The sequence below is a fragment of the Nomascus leucogenys genome, chromosome 6 (genome assembly GCF_006542625.1).
Source record: "Nomascus leucogenys isolate Asia chromosome 6, Asia_NLE_v1, whole genome shotgun sequence".
Classification (NCBI taxonomy): domain Eukaryota; kingdom Metazoa; phylum Chordata; class Mammalia; order Primates; family Hylobatidae; genus Nomascus; species Nomascus leucogenys.
Genome location: NC_044386.1, coordinates 101,495,515 through 101,519,214, shown reverse-complemented (window position 1 = coordinate 101,519,214; position 23,700 = coordinate 101,495,515). Strand labels below are relative to the sequence as shown.

Genomic DNA, 23,700 nt, shown 5'->3' with positions numbered 1-23,700 from the left:
TTTAAGTTTTAGGGTACATGTGCACAACGTGCAGGTTAGTTACATATGTATACATGTGCCATTTTAAAAGCACCCGGGGGACTGGTCTATTTAAAAGAACAATGGGGTGAGTGGCGCTCTAATGATGGACTCTAGCTTGGGGGCTTTGACTATCCTAGTTCCTTCTTGGGCCCCTTTTGGCTGAGCGTGAAGCAAATAAACGAACACCCCCTGAGGGAGAGGTCCTTAACCAGGGTGTGCAGCAGCATCACCTGGGGAGCTGTAGCCCAGTACACACGCCCAGCCCCACCCACCAGCCTTACTGAGAGGGGAAGCGATCCTGCCTGTGTGAGCTGGAAAAGCTCCCCAGGTGATTCCGCTTCAAGCTTCCGGTTAAGCACCAAGGCTAATGAGCCTTATTTAAAAGCTCAGGTTTTTACTCAGCAAAATCTTTTAAATTGCTTTTAAATTGGACCGCCTTTAGAAAAACCAGCAATGTTGCATGCCAGGATGGGACTCTCTCCCCGGAAATGAAATAAGCAACCCATGAGAAACGGCGCTGGGACAATAAGGCAGCGGTTTCTCCTCACGTCCTAGGAGGGAAAGTCAAAGGGGGAGGCTGCAGGGAGTTAAATGACTTAATATGCAGCTAACCAGCCTTTTAATTAACTTGACATGCCAGATAACAAAGCTATTACTAAGTGAGAGTTTCTTAATTGAAAGGGGGAAAGAGAGATTTGTTTTATATTTTCAAAATAATCTATAATGAGCGTTACTAATTTGACGATCGTAATTTGTGTGTGTGTGAAAAATGGCTATTTTGAGCTATTAAAAGGGAGGATGAGCAGACCTGCACACAGCAGTTTAGCTTGCTGTGGTTTTGCCTTAACTGGTAGCCGGTGCCTGGTAGTGCATGACTGAAAGATGGTGTGGTTGATTCTATTAGTGTGCAATTGTTCGCAGGCAGGCATTTTACCTAGAAATTACTTGTGCCATCGTGGCCATAGTATTTTTCCAGGCTCATCTCTTACTGAACTGTACCTCTAGCTCTGAGTCCAGTCACAATGAACTAATTTGTAGTCTCTCAGTCATCCATGCTTTGCACATGCAATTTCCTCTCTATGGAATATGAAATACCTCCCCTTCTCTCCTCTTCCTTCCCTTCAGCTTCCAGACTCCTGCCAGCAAATTTATAAGTCACCTTTCAAATCTCAGTTCAAAAGCCTCCTCTGAGACCATCTCTTACTCCACTTGCAAGACTCGGGGGCTCCATCTATCTCCTGGGATCCCTCGACCAGGCACTCTAGACTGTCATTATAGCAACTCATTGAGTGTATTACGATGGTGTGTTTTTTGCGCCTGTCTCCCCACCATTCATATAGTCGACATGCGCTTGGTAGATGTCGTCATTTGATCACTGCAGCAATCCCACAGGGTACCTTTTACTGTGACTCCCATTTCCCAGTGGAAGAAACTGAGGGTAAAATATAGTAGCCTGCCCAGCTCTCACTACAAGTAGATGGTTTACCTGTGATACAATCCAGGTTCATCTTGCTTCTGAGTTTGTGCTCTTAACTGCCGTGTGAGCAAACTTCAATCAGAAAGTGTTTTTTTTTTTCTTTTTCTTTTTTTTTTTTTTGTGACAGAGTTGCTCTGTTGCCCAGGCTGGAGTGCAATGGTGCAATCTCGGCTCACTGCACCTCCACCTCCCAGGTTCAAACGATTCTCCTGCCTCAGCCTCCCAAGTAGCTGGGACTACTGGCGCCCACCACCACACCCAGCTAATTTTTGTATTTTTAGTAGAGGTGGGGTTTCACCATGTTGGCCAGGCTGGTCTCAAACTCCTGACCTCAAATGATCCACCTCGGCCTCCCAAAGTGCTGGAATTACAGGCGTGAGCCACCGCACCCTTCCTGAGAGAGGCTGTCTTTTCAAATTTGTATTTCCAGTGCCCAGCCTACAGGAGGTGCTAGATGGATAATGATGGATAATTATTTGGCAGTTATCCATTGCCAAAAGAATAGATAACATCACTGCTACCGGCTTTGGCAGACCTCACTCCAGGTAAATCATTCCCTGGGGGCATTAATTACCTGCTGGAGTTCCCTGGTTAAAATGCCTGTGACACCAGCCTACACATAACGCACAGGGCTCTGAGGTGATTTTTTTTATGACAATAAAGACATAAAAAGATATAAGGTAAACTACATGGGCTGCTTATAGCACTGTCAGTTATGTGTGTGTTTTCATTTACTTCAAAAACTGAGGATATTAAAATAAATATGACTCTATTCCATCTAGCTGAGATTGTCATTTTTTTAAATTTGGAAGAGAATTTAAGAAATGATGACTTATTAACAACATTGGTGTAGGACAGTAGCAGACTGGGTTAAAATACTGTATCAATGTTGAATTTACTAAAGTTCATCACTGTAGTACACTTTTGGAAGAGAATATCTCCATTCTCAGAAAATGCACACTGAAGTATTTAGGGGTAAAGGGCTATAATGCACACAACTGACTCTGAGATGTCACAGAAAATAAGTGTGTGTGCATGTGTGTGGTTTGTATGTACGTCTGTGTATGAGGAAGTGAACATGACTAATGTTAACAATAGATGAATCTGTGTGAAAAATAAATGCATATTCTGGCTGGGCACAGTGGCTCACACCTGTAATCCCAGCACTTTGGGAGGTTGAGGCAGGCAGATCACTTGAGGTCAGGAGTTTGAGACCAGCCTGGCCAACACAGTGAAACCCTATCTCTACTAAAAAAAATAAAAAAATAAAAAAATTTAAAAAAAAAGGCTAGGTGTGGTGACATGTGCCTGTAGTCCCAGCTACTTGGAAGGTTGAGGCAGGAGAATCACTTGAACCCAGGAAGTGGAGGTTGCAGTGAGCCAAGATCGCTCCACTGCACTCCAGCCTGAGCAACAGAGAAAGACTCCACCTCAAAAACAAAACAAAGAATGGATGCGTATTCTTTATATTATTCTTATTTTTGCAAATTTTCTGCAAGTTTGAAATTATGTCCAAATGACCTTGGAAGAAATGAACATCCCTGAGAGGAAGGTGTAATAAGAGTGTTTCTTTGAAATACAGTGAGCGAGAGCTGGCAGGGCTGGTCAGTGTGTGACGGTGGAATGGGGTTTCTTTCAGGCTGACTTGTAATGGCTGGTTTTCTTTACCTATTGATGTGTCTTGAATATGTTTACAGTTCAGCTGGCCTAGTTCTCTGAGAGGCAATTGGGTTTCCTTGCAGATGTGCCGCGGGGAGGACAGTGGTGCCTGTGCCTGGAGAAGCCCCTGGCCACGTGCTAGGACAGAGGGACATATGGTGGCACGACTCCAGCCACAGATGCAACTCCCTCAGGAACAGTGGGGCCTGCAGTTGGAAGGGGCCCCCTCTGGCTCACAGCGTTGTGTGGACAGTAGCATCTGTGTGACTGCAAACTCGCCCACTGTGAGTGGGAACAGTCAAGGCTATCTGTGGCCTTGCATCTGCTGGTCCCATTCACCACGGCAACACTGTGCATGGCCAATTCTAGACCCCCTGGACGCAGTGCATTGCAACTCAGCATTAGAATGTCAGTTTCGAAGTACTAGAATGTCATTTTTAGTAGAGACAGGGTTTCACCGTGTTGGCCAGGCTGGTCTCAAACTCCTGACCACAAGCATTTTCTGAGCATCTGCTACTTGGGATTGAGTCCTTTTTGCTAGGGACTGTGTCATGTGCGTACACGCAGCATTTTATTTTTAGCTCTCAGGCTGACTTTATTGAACATGGTGCAGTTAACGTGCCCCCCATTTTCCAAAAGTAGAAAACTGTGACACAGAGGTTAAGTGGTTTCTGAGGTAACACAGAAGAAATATGTAGCAGAGATTTCCTAAACAAACTTGCAGCCTGGCAGGAGGGGTAAGAAGACCCACAAGGAACATTGGATCAGGTTGAAAGAAAGAGGTGCCAAGAGAGACCCAAGATCTTGGCTGGGAGGTGAAAAGGAGTGTGGCCACTTTTGATTCTGGGGTAGGAGGCTTTATTGGGGAGGTGGCATTTGCGTGGAGACTAACAGGATGATAAGAATTTTGATCATAAAATAGAGCTTTCCAATGGAGTCGAGAGAACATGGTAAAAAAACAAAATAGGAGTTGAGATCATAACAACTGTCATTTATGGAGTTTTTCTATATGCTAGGAACTGTGAGAGGCGCTTTAGATAAATCAACTCATTGAAACAGGAGTTTTCTTAAGTGAGCCCTATTAGCATCCTCATTTTAGGGTAAATGGAGGCATCCATGGAAGGTTACATGCATCTAGTGTGGTAACAAAGCCCACAAGCTTAGAGAGTGCTTCATGATAATACTGAAATGATGATAATCATAGGAAAAAGGAGGGGGAGGGGAGGGAGAGGGGAAGAGGAAGAGGAGTAGGGGAGGAGGAGAGGAAAAGAAGGAGAAGGGGGAGAGGAGGGGAGGGGGAGGAGGAAGAAGCAGCAGGAGGAAGAGTGGAAGGAGAAGGGGAAGAAGAAAGAGGGGAAAAAGGGGGAGGAGGATGAGGAAGGGAGAGGAGAAGGAGGGGGGAGAAGGGGGAAGGGGGGAGAAAAGAAGAGGGAGGAGGGGGAGGAGGAGAAGGAGGGAGGTAGGAGGAGGAGTGGGGGACAAGGAGGGAAAGGAGAAGGGAAAGAGGGAGAGGATGAGGAGGGGGAGGTGGAGGAATGAGGAGGAAGAGGAAGGGAGAGGAGAGGAAGGAGAAGCGGGGGAAAGGGAGAGTAGAGAAAGGAAGAGGAGGGAGGAGAGGGAAGAGGAGGAAAGGAGAAGAGGGGAGGAGGGAGGAGTTGGGGAGGAGGAGGGGGAGAAGGGAGAGGAGACGGAGGAGGAAGGAAAAGAGGCAGGGGGAGGAGGAGAAGAGGGAGGATGGGAGGAGAGGTAGGAGGGGGAGGAGGAGGGAGAGGAGAGGGTGGAGTGGTGTTAGGGGTTAGTCCTGGAAGCATCAGAGGCCTCTCTACAGAGCGTGGTTTCTATCCTACTCTGCCTTAGCCTTGACCAAGCAGGCAGATAGTATTAGTATTCACTCCTTGCTTGGGGGCACTTGAAAAGTTTATAAAAAGGTGTAGGCTGTTAAGATAAAAGATGTTCTGGAGGCAAGACAGTGCATCTTCCTCAGTCACTTCCTCATTCTTTTCTCGGCTCTGATTCTGGTGTTTGATGTTTTCCCAAACCCGGCAAAGAAAGAAGAAAATCCCTCTACTCACTGTGCAGTTTGTAGGTAACTTAAAGGAAATGCATTCAGGTGGTTCCTTGCCCGGCAGGGTGCAGGGATGGAGTGGGATACAACCAACCCCTCAGAGGGCAAGGGCAGCTCATTCACAGTGGCCAGGATCCCTAGGGCAGCCTCGGGCGTCTGTCCCGCAGCAGAGGACACTCTCGTGAGGCGCTGGAAACTCAGCCCAGGGCGTGCCAGGTCCCACGGGCGCCTTCCAGCCTGGGACACCTGTGCCAAACCTGAACAGGGAAGGTGCAGAAAAGCGTGTGTGTGCTACAATATAAATTAACGATTAAGGGTTTCCTCTGCTGGATATTCTCTGCAGTCGGGAGAAGAGGTGGGAGAAAGTAGCTGTTTTTGCTGCTTGGGGAATGTTTGCCCAATTGGTAAAGGTAGAATCGTTCTTTTCCAAAAGAAAGTTGTGTGGGAGTTGCTTCCTTACCGAAAACAAGGAAAAGATGCAAGATGTTAGTGAAAAGATGTAAGATCAACAGGCAATCAAAAATGCACATTGCCTGTGTTAAGGGCACAAGTGAATTTTCCTTCTAGGATTCTCAATACAAACCTATTTTGAAATAAAATGCCTCTAGATCTTCCCTGCCTAAACGCACGTGGGGAACACTAATAGCTGCGTACAAACTTCATTAAACTGGCCACAACTGAAAGGAGCTGGTGCCAACCCACTGCTTTTCGCTGACCGAAGTATCTGGCTGGGTTTTTGCCCTCATTCTGAAGTGACTGCTGCCCATCCCCCCATACCTTGAGCACTGTTTTACTAGACATCTTCTAGTGTAGGGTAATTGGAAGAAAAGTAATGGAATACCAGGTGCCATTCATCATATCCCTGCTCTTCTATGTCATGGTGCAGGGACACTGAGGGGAACATGAGTCTCTTATAAGTGCTTGGAGATCCTCCCCCACTCCACCTCCTGCATTTCCATAAGCATTTGGCATCACAGTCTTCTGGTAAACCCCCCAGCTTCTATAATTGGACAATTGGCTTTGTATCATGGCAGGAATTCGTGCCTCTGAAGTTTCTAGGGAAGCTCTACAGAAGCAATAAAGTAGTAGAGTTGTTTGAATAAAATTAGCTTCTATGCTTGTAGGAAGCATACCCAAGTCCGGTTAGCTGTATGAAATGCATCCATTTTGGAGGTTTGTGAAAATATGCAAGGCTCCTGGCTTCAGGAGAAAAACAGATTTACATTCCTCCCTGTCTCAGCAGGGAGCCTTCAATCAAAGGCAAACAACAAATCAACACATGATTATCTGTCAGCACATTGGTCCTGGTTTGTAATTATACATTTATTTGTGTGTGATCAATGCTAGTCTCCTCACTAGATTCTAAACTCCCTGAGAGCTTTTCTGTCTTAATTACCCTGAACTCCAGTGCCCATGCGGTACCTGGCACATAGGTCATGCTGTAAATATCTGTGGAAAGAAGGAAGAAATGGAGAAAAGGAAGGGAGGAAGGAACAGAAGGGAGAAAGGAAAAGGGAAAAAAAGAAATGTTCCACGTGGAAGGATTTTTTTTTTTTTACAATCATCCTGCCCAACAGTATATAGGTTTGCCTGTGATCTTTTCTCATACATAACATGGAGATAATAGTCCTTGTCTCAATAGTTATTTTATGTCAGTTTCTAACTCAAATAGTTATAAGTCATGTGTAGCCCCTGCTCTGGGCCCATGCTTTGCAGGATCTCACTGTCACTGTCCTCAGGCTGTGCCCCTTCCTAGAGTATGAAGTCCCGGTGGGACTTTAAGCCTATGCTCCCCTTCCCCTTCCTCGGCATCTGTGTGGACTTCCCCCTGACAGTTCACCCAGGTCTCCACCGCAAGTGTGCGTGCCCTAGGCCCAAGGGGTGTCCAAGGAGTGACTATTTGTAGGGGATGAGGCATGGATGGAACTGTGGTGTCTGCACATGTGTGCCTGAGACCCTCTCCCATTGTGGGATGGAGCCTGCAGTTCAGTAGGGGGAAAGAAGGGAGGTGTGAGTTATGGTTCTTGACCCAGGTCCGCCTCTCTCTGTGTGGCCAGGGTTCAGGGCAGAACCTCAGGAGGCTGGAAGTTGTAGATTCTAACCTGGCCTTTCAGGTCATGATGAAGGTCTATTTGTCAGGGTAAGAGGTTCAAACCTCCTGCAATAGTCCTATTCAGCAGCTGATAGCCTGGTTTATAACTTTTGAATATTGAGATATATTCCATGTGGGCAAATAGGAACACACACACGTATATATGTATATTTGTGCATTTACATGTGTGGGCGTGTGTGTGTGCGTGTGCGTACATATATAATTCTCAAGTTCACCCGTTAGTGTACCTTGCTGATGAAAAGTGAGGGAGGACCCTGAATGTGGACAGCATGGATCTGCCTGCCACTTACCAGCTAAACTGTTTCCTTAGGGCAAAAATAGAGATAACAATAGTACCTATTTAGTTGGATTATTGAGATTATTAAAAGAGAGCAACTAACATACTCCTAGAATATAAGTGCTCCATGCATATTATAAACTAACAATTGTTTCCTGCTCCTTTCACTTCATGCATGAAGACACATTCACTCACTCATAAATACTTGCATTGTATCTATTATCTATCTATCTATCGACAAAGTCTTGCTCTGTTGCCCAGGCTAGAGTGCAGTGGTGTGATCCTAGCTCACTGTAGCCTTGAACTTCTGGGCTCAAGCAATTCTCCCACTTCAGCCTCCTGAGTAGCTGGGACTACAGATGTGCACCACCATGCCTGGCTAATTTTTGTATTTATTTGTAGAGACGAGCTCTCACTATGTTGCCCAGGCTGGTCTCAAACTCCTGGGCTCCAGTGATCCTTCTGCCTCGGCCTCTCAAAGTGCTGAGATTAGGAGTGTGAGCCACTATACTTGGCTATTATGTGTATTTCTTATTAAATCTGAGAACTAACTATAATATTATTAATTTACTATTTTAGTTCAAGTTGATTTGCTTTTAAGACATACACACCAAGTTTATGTGTATTGATACCAGTGGTTTCCCAGATGTTTTTTGTTGTTGTTGTTTTGTTTGTTTATTTCGGATTCCTATTCTGTTGCCAGGCTGGAGTACGGTGGCGCTATCTTGGCTCACTGCAACCTCTGCCTCCCGGGTTCAAGCGATTCTCCTGCCTCAGCCTCCTGAGTAGCTGGGACTACAGACACGTGCCACCATGCCCAGCTAATTTTTGTATTTGTAGTAGAGACGGGGTTTCACCATGTTGGCCAGGATGGTCTCGATCTCTTGACCTCATGATCCGCCCACCTTGGCCTCCCAAAGTGCTGCGATTACAGATGTGAGCCACCACGCCCGGCCTTATATAGGTATTTCACAAAATGATTTCCTCCATTAGGATCATATTCAAAAAGCCCTTCCCCTACTCCACAATTACAGAAACAGTCACATACATTCCATTTGATTCTTCTCTATGATTTCATTTTTGAAACTTAATTCCTTAACCCACCTGGAATTTATTGCGGTGTTACTGTGAGGTTAAGAAAAAAAAATTCCATCTAATATAATGTTTCTAAAAAGCCAGTTGTCTCAGTATCATTTTTGGAATAATCTTTCCCCTCATCATTCATTTACATTTCTACCTTTGTCACATAGTAAATACTTTTTTTTCAGTTTGGGTTTCTTTCTAAACCTGTAAGGCCATTTTAATGATCTAGTTAACTTTTGATGCCAGTATATACTGTTTTAATTTTTGCAGTTGCATAACAGTTAATACAGCAGCGTGCAAGGGCTGCTTATTTTTCTTCTTTTTCCCTTTTATTTTAGGTGGGTTGGGGGAGGGAACAGGGTCTTGCTCTGCTGCCCAGGCTGGAGTGCAGCGGCGTGATCACAGCTCATCACAGCCTCAACCTCTTGGGCTCAAGCCATCTTCCCACCTCAGCCTCCTGAGTAGCTGTGATTACAGGGGTGCGCCACCATGACCAGCTAATTTTTTTTTTTGTAAAGACAGTGGTCTTGCTTTGTTGCCCAGGCTGGTCTCGAACTCCTGGGCTCAAACCCACCTCAGCCTCCCAGAGTGCTGGAATTACAAACATGAGCCACTGTGCCTGGCCATTTCTCTTTTTCAAAGTTGATCAATTATGTGAGCATCACCACTAGAATCTGCAAATGTCACTTCCTGTATCAGCAACGAGGAAGGTACCATAAGCACCCTTCTTTTACAGATGAGGAAACTGAGCACAGAAAGAAGAGACACTTGCTCAAGGTCACACAAACAAGGCAGGTCCAGGAACAGTGAAACACAGGCAGTCTAGCTGCAGGGACCATGATCGTAACCTTTGCAAAGTGGGGCAGATCCAACCTGAGAATCAACCTCCTTCAAGTCAGAGCATTTTCTCCTCATATCTATTATTACTGACTTCCTGGTATTTGTTTTATTTATTTGGTTGTTTTATGATTTCATATGTTTCCTTGTGTTTCGTTATATAGTTTCTATTTATAATGCTTCTTAAAATTTTCTGGTTACAGACTATTTTCTTTCTTTTTTTCTGAGATGTGGAACTTACCATGGATCATATTTTAAACTCTTTGGCTAGGTTTACTAATAATTGTGCTTACCCAAAAGCATTCTTTAACTATTTCTTTGGTTTTCAAGGTCAGTGAATCTTTATATGGCTGCATACACATTTTAGTACAATGATAACTGGATAATTTTAATAAAGTTGTGTAAGATATAGTTTATGAACATAAAAATGATTCTATTAGCTAAAATTTCAGCAGCACTGTTGACATAATTTTTATTGTTTTAATTAAATTGCATGGAAAAGAATTTTATCATGAGAATAAAGAGGATGATAGTTCAAAGTTATTTGTGAGAATATCGTGGCCGTATTGCATTGGCATCTTGACTTTTAAGGTGATGTTTAATAGAGACACAACAACTCTTTACGTCGTAAAGGCAATTCTTGCTGTTTTAAAAAAATGTTATGAGAACAGGTGTGATCACATAAAGTATTAGAAAAGATGAAAGAATTTTAAATATTTTCCACTCTATATTCTACTGCTTTATAAGAAGGCTGACAAGAAAACCCTCATTTCACTAGATCATATCTACATCTCACTGGCAGGAAAGAAGGGCCCATATGACTTACTTACCTAAGTAGGAACTATTATTCCTGTTTTACAGATGAGAAAACCAAAGCTCAAAGGCTAAGTGACTAGTTGAATGTCAACAGACCAATTGAAGAAAACTCAAAATGTCACCACTCACCAAATTCACCTGTCTATCCAGCCAGTGCACACATCCTTGGCAGATGTCTCCTAATTGAGAGTGTGTGTGTGTGTGTGTGTGTGTGTGTGTGTGTGAGCGCGCACAGTGAGGTGGGCCACCCCGCCTGCAGGCAGCTCTAAGTCATAGTTCCTTTAATTATTTCTTTTATATGATGATTTTGAGTCCTTTTGTAGTCCTGGCTGTCTTTTTATGAGCATATTTCTATTTGAGAAAGTCAGCAGGAATCTGGAGTCACTGAATTCCAATGCTAGCTCCAACTCTTCCTAGAAACGTGATCTTAGAAACGTTAATTTATATAATAGAAATGATAATACATATCTTACAGGTATGGTGTAAGAATTAAATGAGAAGGTGTCCATGTATTTAGCATTATGCCTGACTGCTATCATGTGCCAATGCATACTGCTCATTTTATTTTGCTTTATTTCCATGGTATGGACGTCCTTTTAAGAATATTCACCCACTGTGGCTGGGTGCGGTGGCTCAAGCCTGTAATCCCAGCACTTTGGGAGGCCGAGGCAGGCGGATCACGAGGTCAGGAGATGGAGACCATCCTGGCTAACACAGTGAAACCCCATCTCTACTAAAAAAAAAAAATTACAAAAACGTAGCTAGGCGTGGTGGTGGGTGCCTGTAGTCCCAGCTACTTGGGAGGCTGAGGCAGGAGAGTGGCATGAACCCGGGAAGCAGAGCTTGCAGTGAGACGAGATCGCGCCACTGTACTCCAGCCTGGGCGACAGAGCGAGACTCTGTCTAAAAAAAAAAAAAAAGAATATTCGCCCAGTGGAACAACTTTTGCTGCTGGTGCCTCCTCTGTCTCCCCCAAGCAGGGTTATATAGTTCGTTGAGACATTCCCTTCACCAAAAGGCATTCCTCAGCTCAGGGAAAGGAAAGTGGAGAGGAATGGTGAGTGAGACCGTCTTTAAATATCCTGAACTACTGCCCCCTTCCTTATTGTCTACTATGTACATTTGGGGAGTGATTCTCTTAGCAACCTCTTAGGTTTGATATCAGCAATACTGACCCCATGATACTACCCCAAAGCCAAAGCATGAAACATGGAAAGTGTTCACTAGGGACAATACCAGATTTCCTTAAATCACAAAGCAACAGAGCACATCACACTGGATGTCCCACTCTGGCTTCCTGCCGGGCTCCATATCAATGGGCAATTGACGTTAGGGGGCCATTTCCTACTCTGGCCTTCAGCTTGCGGTTAGCTGAGTGTGTTGGACCACACACTCTCTAGCATCCTGCGATTCTAACCTTCTATGGATTTCATCAGTTTTATAGATATGAGTTCAACCTACGACTTTGGGAAATAAAGGATTCAACTGTAAAAAACACTTGAATTCCACTGATCTATTTTATCTCTGCTCAGAAAGAAAAAACGGCACCTTCTTCCTGAAGATTGCGTTTCCGGGCTCCTTGAATACTGAGAGATTTTAAAATTACTTTCTATTTTTCTTACTCCTTCCTGATATTGCAAAATGGTTATTACCAATTATTAACTAAGTGATGTTTAATTTTAGAAGTCAAGCTACTTGTAAGGGCCCATATAAATATGTGCTAGGATTAGCTTTAGATTTGTCTTCTGCTTCTATTTACAGCAAGGACAGGATTGGGGAGTGGTTTTATTTTATTAAGCTTTTTAGCATGATTTAATTTTTAAAACTCAGCACGTATTACTTTAAAAAATTTATTAAATAAAGATGTATGTTCATAACTTGAACCACACAGAAAAGTAAAATACAAATAAAATTGTGATCTCAGTACTTAAAGAATAACCATTGTTGGCAATGTGCGGTGGCTCACACCTGTAATCTCAGCACTTTCGGAGGCCAAGGCGGGCGCATCACTTGAGATCAGGAGTTCAAGACCAGCCTGGCCAACATGGTGAAACCTCATCTCTACTAAAATACAAAAAAATTAGCTGGGCATGGTGCCATGTGCCTGCAATCCCAGCTACTTGGGAGGCTGAGTCAGGAGAATTGCTTAAACCCAGGAGGCCGAGGTTGCAGTGAGCACAGATTGTGCCACTGCACTCCAGCCTGGGTGACAGAGCAAGACTCCATCAGAAGGAAAAGAAAAGAAAAGAACCATTGTTAAAATTTTGATGCAATTCCTTGTAGCCTATTCATTCACTGTTTCTAATGCTTACTAAGTGTTTAGTAACACATACGTACACACTGCACACACACACATTCTTTGTCTCCTTTCTTCTTCACTCAACATAAGGATAGCATTTCCTATATTATTAAAATATTTTTAAAAAATATGTGTATGTGTGTTACATGTGTTATATGTCACACACACTTTAACCACACAAAGACAACAGGAGAACATCAAAAATCAAGATGTTTTCACGTCCCCCCACACATGTGATCCTTATAATCCTGTGTGAGAAGCAGGACTGAAAATATTTCCAACTTCCAGCTGAAAATGCATAGCTCAGAGACAGGAAGGAACTTAACGTTGGTTAAGATCACAGGCTCGGGGTACCACATACCAGCTGTGTGACCCTGGGCACAGTAATGGATCTCAGATTTGTGGGGCGTAAAGCCTGTATCATTTTAGGGGTTTTCCTTAGGGAAAACAATAAAAAATTTACTTGTGAAAATTTTAGTGATTTCATGTGATCTTGTAAGTATATTGCTAGGACCTCTTCCAGGGCCTTGGGAGGGTCTGTGTTAAGTGAGGAGCCCTGTAGCTTCATTTCATCTGCTTGGAGGCAAATCTGCCTTTATTTGGATAAGTGACTTATTTTCATCTGTAAAGTGGGGATAATAAAGTACTTGCCTCTGAGTAGTTACAAAGATTAAAAAAGATACTGTATTGTAAAGCATTTTGTAAACTTCCTGGAACATAATAAGTGCTTAATAAGGGTCACCTGTGATTACTAATTTTATTCAAAATCGTGTCATTGTGGCAGGTGTCATTTGAGCTGCTTCCCAGAGACTGAGCGATTCATGCACATACTTAAAGTTACACCTTCAAGATGCTGCAGCTTGGCTCACTCACTCATTTAATAAGCATTTAGAGTTTCTGCTAGATGCTATGCACTGTGCTAGGCTCCAGTCTCAATTCATTCTCACACCACATTCATTGAAAGCACAACTCAGGTATCCCCTCCTCTGGGAAGCCCTTCTAGGACCCTAAGCCGACTCACTACTATCTGGGCACTTATCTCGCTGTGTCACTGGGTTTGGACATGACCAGTATTCAAGGAAAAGACACTCTCCTGCCCCTCTGCCACCTTGTTCATTTCGGTTCAGTATAATCGATACTTTTCTCTGTGCCTATAATACAGTATGGAGGTGCTCAATAATCTTAAATGAGTTGACTGAGAATGTGTTTGTTTTCACAGGAAGATTTCAGTTTCTTTTGCAAGCTATTTAATTTGCAAAAGTAAGCAAGATGTGCACAAAATAGTTTTGAGACATCTGGAAACAAAACAAGGTTGCCTCATCGTTAATCTTGTTTTTGTGTGATAACTTTACTTTTTCTCCTTTTATGACAACTGAAATTCTCTATTATATTGCCAGACCTCATTCTGCAAGCTTCTCTCCTGTGCTAATAAAAAATATTATGGCCACATCGGGAAGTCCTTAGGGAATGTGTTCTGCATCAGGAAAAGTAGTTAAGCTCTGGGGTCCTAAAGGAGCCTGGGAAAGTCTATCCAGAAACTACGGGGTTAGGATGTATTATCTGTTGAAAAACAGAACCGGACTTTGCAAGTTTTACGATATCTTGGCTTATTAAAGCCACTACCAGAATTAAAATTTCTGGATTGTTACTTTTACAATAGCAGTCAAGTGTCGGAAAATATCCTGACCAGTCAGTAAGAGAGAAATAGAGAAGGAAAGGAGTAGCTGTGAGTAAAGCGCCAGCTACATTTGCTGAGTATCTGGGAATTTACGAGTTAGCTTTTGCTATCATTATCCGTCTCGCTAAGGCAACCCTATGAGGTAGGTGGGAAGCTGGATGCCGGCCTCTTTTGACAGACAACACTGAAGAACAGCTGGGGCTGGAAACTAGATCTGTCAGACATCGTAACTGCTTTTATCACTCTCACCACCCTCCCATGCTCTTGAGAGTGCCTTCGATTTTGTGGGTGTCTTCAGAAAAGCATGCGGATCTCTGTATAGGTTTTACTCAAGTGTTCCTCTCCGTGGAGGGTGACCTGGGCTACATGAATATGGGCACCTCAGGATCTGCAGCTTTCCATGAATTCCTATGGTAAGGGGTTCAGCTTATCCTTCATGTGGGTGAAGATATATGATTTCATTGAACACTGGCAGTTACAGCCAAGTACAAGTCCTGCCTTCAGGATCCAGCAGGGAAGAATGACATTAAACATGTCACCTTGGCGAAATGTTGCATTCACCTTCCGGGTAATGACCCAGCCACCCCAGGGACTCCTCTGAAATATCCAATCCTCTAAGTTTAAACACATTTCAGAATTAATCCATCTGAATTCTTATCGCTGTAGATGCAAGGAGGAGTTATGGCAGGTCTGAAAATATCAGTGGCCAAGCTCCCTAGCAGAAGCAACCTCTCCCTACACCCCATTATCCACGCACAGCTCCTTATCAGCGGAGGAACAACTTTACTGTCATCATATTTTCTACTTGGCAAAAGAAGAAACCTCAGCAGGCCCAATCCGAAGGCTATGAGATTTCAAAGAAATAGAGCTAAGAGGCGAGAAACTAGCCCTTTGTGTTAAAAAGATGGAAATGCTCCAAGCGCCTTTCCAGTCTGCTTTCTGTTTACAGGCCTTGCGTGAGCGCGGGAGGCTGGGCCTCATCTCTGGCTCTCCCCAGCCAGGACCCCTTACTCAAAACCCTCCATCTCGGCAAGAACCCTCATTCCCAAGTTACTTAGATTCCAAGTCCATAAACCGGGTCAAAGGAATACAGGAATTTCCTACTGGAGCTCTAAGTGGTGGTTTTCACGGAGGACTCAGCACCATCCTCCCACCTGCCTCCTCCCATCGAACATTCCCTTTTAAGAAAAACACACATCAGGCTCCGGGAAGCTGACGTAAACATCCTGAGGAAATAACCACTGTAAGTGGCTTCTAAACCCATTTCCCCAAGGAAATAATCAGCACCTCTTTTCCAAGACAGCTCCAGGTAAGCAAGCGGGGAAGGGAGCTGCACCTCCGCGTTCTCAAAAGTAAAGGCGCTTGCGGAACTGTCTACTGATTTCTAAGCGCGCGCCCATCCACTGTCGCATTTAATCCTCCCAACGACCCACGAGGTGGTAAAGGCGGGGATTATTTTCTTCATTTTATGGGTGAGAAACCGAGGCCCACAGCGCTCGTTCCCTCTAGCCGGGGTCACGCAGGGCACACCTAGGGGAGCCTCTGCCTTCGAGCCCCGGGACCGCCCCGCGGCACCACGAGGTCTCCCCAGTCAGCCCGTGTGCGGCTGCGGCCGCATGGCCTCATTGTTTTGGGCAGGCGTCCCGCTGTGCTGATCTTGGGCGACTCTATGAACCGCGGGCCGAGCCGCTCTGCGGAACGGTTCGCGGCGGGACGCAAAGGGCGCGGCGAGCCCAGCGGCTCCCGGAACAAAGGACAGGAGAGCGCGCGGGGCCCGAATGGGCGTCCGCCCTAGTGGGCGGCGGAGGGGGGATGCGCGCGGAGGGGAGCAGCGCGCACCGCCCCGGCCCGCCCCTCAAATCCTCCTTCCTTCTCGCGCTCGGAGACGGTCCCTGGGAGATCCGGGAGGGGGCGCAGCTCGCCGTCCTCGCCGGCAAGTCCCGTCGCAACCTCCCTCTGCCGCCACCCCCACCCCGAGAAGCGCACAAAGAGCGGCCGGGCACCGAGCGCTCACCTCCCTTCTGGGCGGGGCCGCGGGAGTGGCTGGCGCGCGCCCCGCAGCACCCACCTTAAAGGGCCCGCCCGCTCTTCGTGCGCACTGCGCATGCCCGGCCGCGGGACGAGGAGGGGAGGGACAGGGGAACAGCGGGCGCGCACGCCCGCGCCGCCCGCTGGCACTGTGGCCTGCGTCCCCGCGGTGGCGGCGCGGCGCTCGTGCGCGTGTCAGAACCCGCAGGGTCTCGGCCCGGGCGCCGGGCGTGTGCTGGACCCTGGTGCCATGCATTCCAGAGGTCGCCAGCGGCCGGGCGGGCCGAGCTCGCGCGGCAGCCAGCTTTTAGCTTGCCCATCCTCAGTTAGCCAGTTGGGCGAAGTGCTGCCCAAGAAGACAGAAATGCGGGCGCGGGCGCGCGCGGTTGCCAGTGTGGGCGGGCGTGTGCTTTTGTGTCTCGTGCGCTCCCGCGCAGGTGGACAACCCGCGTCGGGAGTCACTCTGCCCGTGCGCCCCAAGACCTGGAGTCCCGTTTTCTGTGTCGGAGGGCTCGGGTCGCCCTTTTGGGCGGACTACAGACTCTTCTAGAGGAAGCGTTGGCTCCACGGATGGTTTATTTGGTGCCACTAACGGGACTTTCTAAGGACCGCTCTTTTAGAGCCGGGCCCCAGGCATCAGAGTTGGGCGCGTTTTCTTTTCTCAGTCAGGCGAGGGAGGAGACTTAGGAACAATGATTGTCCTCGGCTGATAGGTACATCCAAGTGTCCCAAGCCTGCCAGTCCCGCATTAGACAACAAAGAGAGGCGTTTGCGGCGGCGGGGGAGGGGCGCGGCCGGGAGGAGGACGGGGCGGGCTGCGGCGGGGGTGGGGGGTGGCGCTCTCTCTCCGCTAGCTCAACCCGCGGCCTCCTCCCGCCCCCGGCCTGGCGCGCGCCAATCGCCTCCCCCAGCGATAGTGTCAGTAGCATTGTGGTGTCAGCTCCCGCCTGTGACGTTGCGCCTCCCTAGTCCCCCTCCGGAGTCGTCTGGCTGCAGAGGCTCAAGTCAAGAGGCGGGGAGGAGAGGAGGAAAAAGCGCTGAGTGAGGGCGGGCGGGCAGGCGGGCGGGAGGGAGGGAGTGGAGGAGCCGGGGAGGGGCTCCTTAAAGAAACGCTTCTGTCGCTCGCCTGCTCGCTTTTCGCTCGGCATTGCGGCCAGCCAGCCGGGCACTCGGGGGCCACGCGCGGCCACCGCTAGAGCTCTGCCCCCACCCCACCCGCCAGCAGGTCTGGGGTGGGGACCCAGGCGGGGGCTCCTGCAGCCACTGCCCGGTGCGGACCGCACGGAGCGACCCACTCCTCCCGGCACCGAGGAAGAAGCAACGGAGCCCTCAGCAGGCGGCCGGCCTCCCCGCCCCTGACCACCCGCTTCCCGGCTGCCTTTGTGGCCGCAGCTTCTCGCCGCCGAGCCGAGGGCCGGCGGGGGCGCGGCGCGCACGGCCGAGCGATGCCCAGCTCGCTGTTTGCAGACCTGGAGCGCAACGGCAGCGGCGGTGGCGGCGGCGGCGGCGGCGGCGGCAGCAGCAGCGGAGGGGGAGAGACCCTGGATGACCAAAGAGCCCTGCAGCTCGCGCTCGACCAGCTCTCCCTGCTGGGGCTGGACAGTGACGAGGGCGCCTCTCTGTACGACAGCGAGCCGCGCAAGAAGAGCGTGAACATGACCGAGTGCGTGCCAGTGCCCAGTTCTGAGCATGTCGCCGAGATCGTGGGGCGGCAAGGTAGGTCGAGAAGGGATGGGGAGGTGGGGGGCGGTGTAGGGTCTCAGGCCTCTGTCTCGAGGGTAAGGCGTGTTCAGTATCGGGATTCGCGGCGTGGGGTGCCTTGGGGAGAGAGGAAGAGCCGCGCGATGGGCCGGCGCCCCAGACAAAGAAAGTGCAGGCAGGCTGTCTCTCGGAGCCGCACCGCTGTCCTGGCGGGATGCACTTTCTTCTGCTAAAATCACTGCCTTCTCCTCTAACGCCCCCCACCCAGCCCACCTCCAAAAAGACAATTTAAATGTAAGATGCTTGGGGGAGGGGGCCTTTGATCAGTCCTTTGGGAGGAGGGAGGAGGAGGAGTGAGCATAGGATGGGAGGAGGATTCTGGATTTCTGCAAAGCGGAATGGAGCCCAGAGGAGGAACAATGGGTCCCGGGACTCACACCCCACCCCTTACCCCTAACCCCAGTCCACCAGCTCTGAGGCATCGCGACTGCAGCTGCCTTCCCCGAGCCCCTTCCCCGTGTCTTCAGAGCTGACGGCGCGCCCAGCTGGATCCCAGCGGCATCTCCCCAGATGACTTTTCTGGGATTCTCGGGTTTGGTTCGGGACGACTGCAGTCACTGGGGGAGGGCCAGGCAGCCAATGGGCTGTTCCTCGAGCGCCTCGCGGGTGGGATCCGCTGCCCAGCCCGTAGCGCGGCCCAAGGTTAGTGAGGGAGACGCCCCCTTTCCGCGCATCTCTTGTCCTGCCGTCTCGCTCTCCTGGACGCGGGGCTGTCCCCGGTCTCCGCGGTTACCCCGGGATAATGGGCGTGTCTGTCTCTCTCTTCTGCTCCCTCCTCCGCACCCTGGTTCCTAGGTTGTAAAATCAAAGCGCTGCGGGCGAAGACCAATACTTACATCAAGACCCCAGTTCGTGGGGAGGAGCCTGTCTTTGTTGTGACGGGCAGGAAGGAGGATGTGGCCATGGCTCGGAGGGAGATCATCTCCGCTGCCGAGCATTTCTCCATGATCCGCGCCTCCCGGAATAAGAACACGGCACTCAACGGCGCGGTGCCTGGGCCGCCCAACCTGCCCGGGCAGACCACCATCCAAGTGCGGGTGCCCTACCGCGTGGTGGGGCTCGTGGTGGGGCCCAAAGGCGCCACGATCAAGCGCATCCAGCAGCAGACGCACACGTACATCGTGACGCCCAGCCGGGATAAGGAGCCGGTGTTCGAGGTGACCGGCATGCCGGAGAACGTGGATCGCGCTCGAGAGGAGATTGAGGCGCACATTGCTCTGCGTACCGGCGGCATCATTGAGCTCACAGACGAGAACGACTTCCACGCCAACGGCACCGATGTGGGCTTCGATCTGCATCATGGGTCCGGCGGGTCCGGCCCAGGCAGCCTCTGGAGCAAGCCCACCCCCAGTATCACGCCCACCCCCGGCCGCAAGCCCTTCTCCAGCTACCGCAACGACAGCTCCAGCTCGCTTGGCAGTGCTTCCACAGACTCTTACTTCGGAGGTGGGACCAGCAGCAGCGCAGCCGCTACCCCGCGCCTGGCGGACTACAGCCCCCCCAGCCCCGCCTTGAGCTTTGCGCACAACGGAAACAACAACAACAACGGCAACGGGTACACCTACACAGCGGGGGAAGCCTCAGTGCCATCCCCCGACGGCTGCCCCGACCTGCAGCCCACTTTTGACCCGGCTCCCGCTCCCCCACCTGGGGCACCACTTCTCTGGGCCCAGTTCGAGCGGTCCCCGGGAGGCGGACCTGCAGCTCCGGTATCTTCTTCCTGCTCTTCTTCCGCATCTTCGTCTGCTTCTTCCTCCTCCGTGGTCTTCCCCGGGGGTGGCGCCAGTGCGCCCTCCAACGCCAACCTGGGGCTATTGGTGCACCGCCGGCTGCACCCTGGCACCAGCTGCCCGCGCCTGTCTCCGCCCTTGCACATGGCCCCGGGGGCGGGAGAGCACCACCTGGCTCGCCGGGTGCGCAGCGACCCGGGTGGGGGAGGCCTGGCCTACGCCGCTTATGCCAACGGGCTGGGGGCACAGCTGCCTGGTTTGCAGCCGTCGGACACGTCGGGCTCCTCCTCTTCGTCCAGCTCCTCCTCCAGCTCTTCATCCTCTTCCTCCGGGCTTCGGCGTAAAGGCAGCCGCGACTGCTCCGTGTGCTTCGAGAGCGAAGTGATTGCCGCGCTGGTGCCCTGTGGCCACAACCTCTTTTGCATGGAATGCGCCAACCGCATCTGTGAGAAGAGCGAGCCCGAGTGCCCGGTCTGCCACACCGCGGTCACTCAGGCCATCCGTATCTTTTCTTAAAGGCAGCGGGCGCTAGTGCGCACCGTGCTGGGGGAAGGGGGAACCCCTCCCCATCCTCATTCCGCAGCGCTCGCCTGCCTCCCTGGGTGCCCCCCCTCTCCCTTCTCCTTTCCGGCCCCACCAACACTCTGAGATCCGAGAGGAGCTTGGAAAGCTGTAGTATCCGCTCGTTTTTAAAATTTAATTTTTAAGTAAAGGAATTTGCCAGGATATCTGCATCAAGAGTACTGTAGCCTGGGAAACCTCTGAACACCTGAAATGCATGCTCTATAAATATTAGGAACGGCGACATTCTAGTAATGATAGTTTTTACACTGTACTTAATAGGAAGCTTCCAAAAGAAGAAAACCCCACAAGTTTTCCATTTTCTTAAAGTAGGAAAAAATGAACAGTAATAATTATGATGAAGATGATAGTAGTGCTATGGGATGTGTGGACTGTTTAGTGTGTTCCCCTTTGTGGGTGGGTTCCTATGATACTTATTATAGAACACAGTGGATCCTTTTTGAATGTTCGTGGAAGGGCCAGGAGTTCCTGTGAATCCAGGATACTGCAGCTTTATTAAAGTTAAACTGTAACATATCTCTTATATATTAAAAACGTTTAAAAGTTTTAAAAAGAGAAATTGCATTAATACAGATTGAAGTATTTTATTCTTTTTTGACTTGAAAAATTATATTTCATATTGCAAAGATGTTTACAAGTATTTTAATTTAAGTTCAGTGAACTTTTTTGTAGCTGGGTTAAATCTTTTTATTTTAGTATGGCCGTATGGCAAAGAACACTGTATTATTTTAATAATCACACAATTGTGACAGAATTACAACCATAAAATGTGTAATGTTTTGAACAGTATTCTGTTGGGATGGAGATTTTATAGGTTCAGACAAATCTTCTAGATCTGCTTCACCCAGCATATTTTCTATTCAGTGATATAAAGCATATTTTATTCTATATTATTACAAAAATGGAAATGTATAAACATGTCAAAAAGAACTGTTGATGCTTTCTAACATTTGTATAAATAGAATTCAGTGCAAGTTACAAAAATTCTGTTGCACCACTATAGTTTTAGTATTTCTATTTTAATACATTTGTTTACCACTTGTTTATGTATATGTAGGTGATGTTACTTGAGCTTAAATGTACTTTACTGAGCAAAGTTTAAAAAACAAAATATATTTTATTTTATGATAAAGGGCCTTTAACCTCATGGTCAAATACTAATATTATATTTGCTGAGACAAGATTTGAAATTGTATCAAGAGTTTTATTTTTCTGACATTTAAAGTTCTACATAATAAAGGTAAAACTTAAGTAATGGTGCTACTTCATTTTTTAAGTATTTCTATATAAATAAAATATTGAAGAAAATCTTATCTTGTGTGGTGACTTTTTTTTTTAAGCCTCTTGGAATCTAACTAAGGGATCACTTTAAATTGACGGGTTGAAATATGGAATTCCTAGGTACATTTTGTGTATTATGAATAGAATGGATTTTCAAAACAGGCCAGGGTTGTGTTTGATTGGATGGGTGGCCATGGGTAACGGTATTTTTTCTAAAAATTGCAAGTATCTACTGAATTAGGGCCTCCATTAGACACACAAGTCACAGTGCCTAGAGCCCATGATACTTTTAGGGGTTCAGGAAAGTGTTTATTTTGAAAATTAGAAAAAAACGAAATTAACATTCAAAAAATGTTTTAGTTTTCAGCCCCACAAACTGTTTCATTTTGCCTAAAACATTAAGAAAAATATTGAAATTTAAAGTTATGTCAAAAATATTAATATGGATATTATTAGTGAGGAAGGCAAAAAGGGCCAGGGAATGTCATCATTCCACCCAGCATGGGCCCCTGAGAGGATAGTGGGTCTTAAGGCCCTGTGCCTGCTCTGTGGCAGGGAGAAGTTGGTTTCAGCCCTGTTGCGAGTTTCCACTGAAGGTCACTCCCTTGGGGAAGCCGAAGAAGGAAGAAGGGATGACAGTTTCTGCTTGCAGAGGACCTTCCTGGATTTGAGCACTGGTCTTAATAGGCTTCTGCTTGTAGGGCAGACTAATTGGTGTTGACAGGCTGCTGGTGTCAAGTGTTTGTTGTCCTTTGAGGGAAGTTTTTGTTTGCTTTTGGCAGGCTCCACCTGCTCCCTGGCTGTGGGGCCTTGTCAAGAGGAGGAGCCACGTGTTGTCACTTAACCTGAACTCAGTCTTCTAGAGAGTATTTAGGAATGACCAGAGCATGCCACTGAATTTCCAGCAAACTTCCTGGCTGAGTTGCCCCTGGAGAACAGTGTCTGACTGGAGTATGGCAGGCATTTATTTTCATCTCAGCAGGTGAATCTGAAGAGTAGACTAGTATAAATTGATCTTGGCAGTAGTCCCTCTTCCCTTTGTGTTAATTTTTACCTGTTTGATAATTTAGTCACTGCTTACATAGCTCCTGATTCCGTTGGTTTACACGATGCTGTGTGAAGGCAGTAGACAGGGCTTCGGGGTGGGAGGAGTAAAAGGAGTGGCTCTGCTTGGAAAATTTCTGGCATCATCTTCAGCTCTGGAAAGTTCCCAGGCAGTGTTTACCCCCTTTGCTTCTCTCTCAAGGACTGGAGGTTAGCTGAGGCCTGGCAAGGGGAAATGTCACCATGTCCAAGTCCCCCTTTCCTTCAGCTGTCTGGAAATGCCTAGAACAGAACCAAGATTCTTTTTGCATGTAACTTTCTTTAGTCATGTAACTTTGCTTTTCTGCTTTAGCAGAATAATTACAGACAATGCAAGGAAAAAATAAAAAAGCCTTGATTGGCTGATATCTAATGGGCCCTTACTCATTCATACAAGATTTTTTTGTGGTTCATGTGCCACTTTGGGAAATGAAAAAAGATCAGATGTTAAGGCTGCCAACGTATCTTAGGATGGCCTGTATTTTTTTTTCTTTATAGTGAGAGGTTCCCTTTGTTGACATAAAGTTTGGGGATATATTATTAATAAAATTAGGCTTCTTGAGAGGAAAGCCTGCTCTCTGACATGGGTCTCCTGTGCTAAGCCCAGGTCCCTGTTACCAGCAGGGGATGTGGGCACATGCTAATATTAGATGGCAGTCACTTTTGACTTGAGTTAAACCTTTTGTCCCATCCTCCAGCTTCCCCAGGTGACTTCCGTGGACATGACCACTGGCTGTGGAGGTGACAGTCCTCTGGCCAGAAAGATGAGAGGCGCTGCATTCATGTCCTCCAACTACCAGCAGCTTCCTTTTCTACTTCTCCACCCCTCTGAAATCTGTCTTTCTGCAGCAACAAAATACCAGCTAACGGACATCTTTTCCCCTAATTACTGTTCCATGTTTTATTTCTT

General features: G+C 47.8%; 1 protein-coding gene across 1 annotated transcript; it reads left to right on the top strand.

Annotated features, from left to right (window-relative positions):
• The first annotated feature begins 17,362 nt into the window (after window positions 1-17,362).
• MEX3B (mex-3 RNA binding family member B) lies at window positions 17,363-21,734 on the top strand. Its single transcript, XM_003281015.3, has 2 exons — window positions 17,363-18,069; window positions 18,910-21,734. Exons 1-2 carry the CDS (start codon window positions 17,799-17,801, stop codon window positions 20,358-20,360), a joined length of 1,722 nt encoding a protein of 573 aa, XP_003281063.2. The 5' UTR covers window positions 17,363-17,798; the 3' UTR covers window positions 20,361-21,734.
• Window positions 21,735-23,700: the final 1,966 nt, after the last annotated feature.

Coding starts and splice junctions, on each gene's coding strand:
- MEX3B (XM_003281015.3), top strand. CDS start 17,799: ATGCCCAGCTCGCTGTTTGCAGACCTGGAGCGCAACGGCAGCGGCGGT. Junction 18,070..18,909: donor CGAGATCGTGGGGCGGCAAG/GTAGGTCGAGAA, acceptor CCTGGTTCCTAG/GTTGTAAAATCAAAGCGCTG.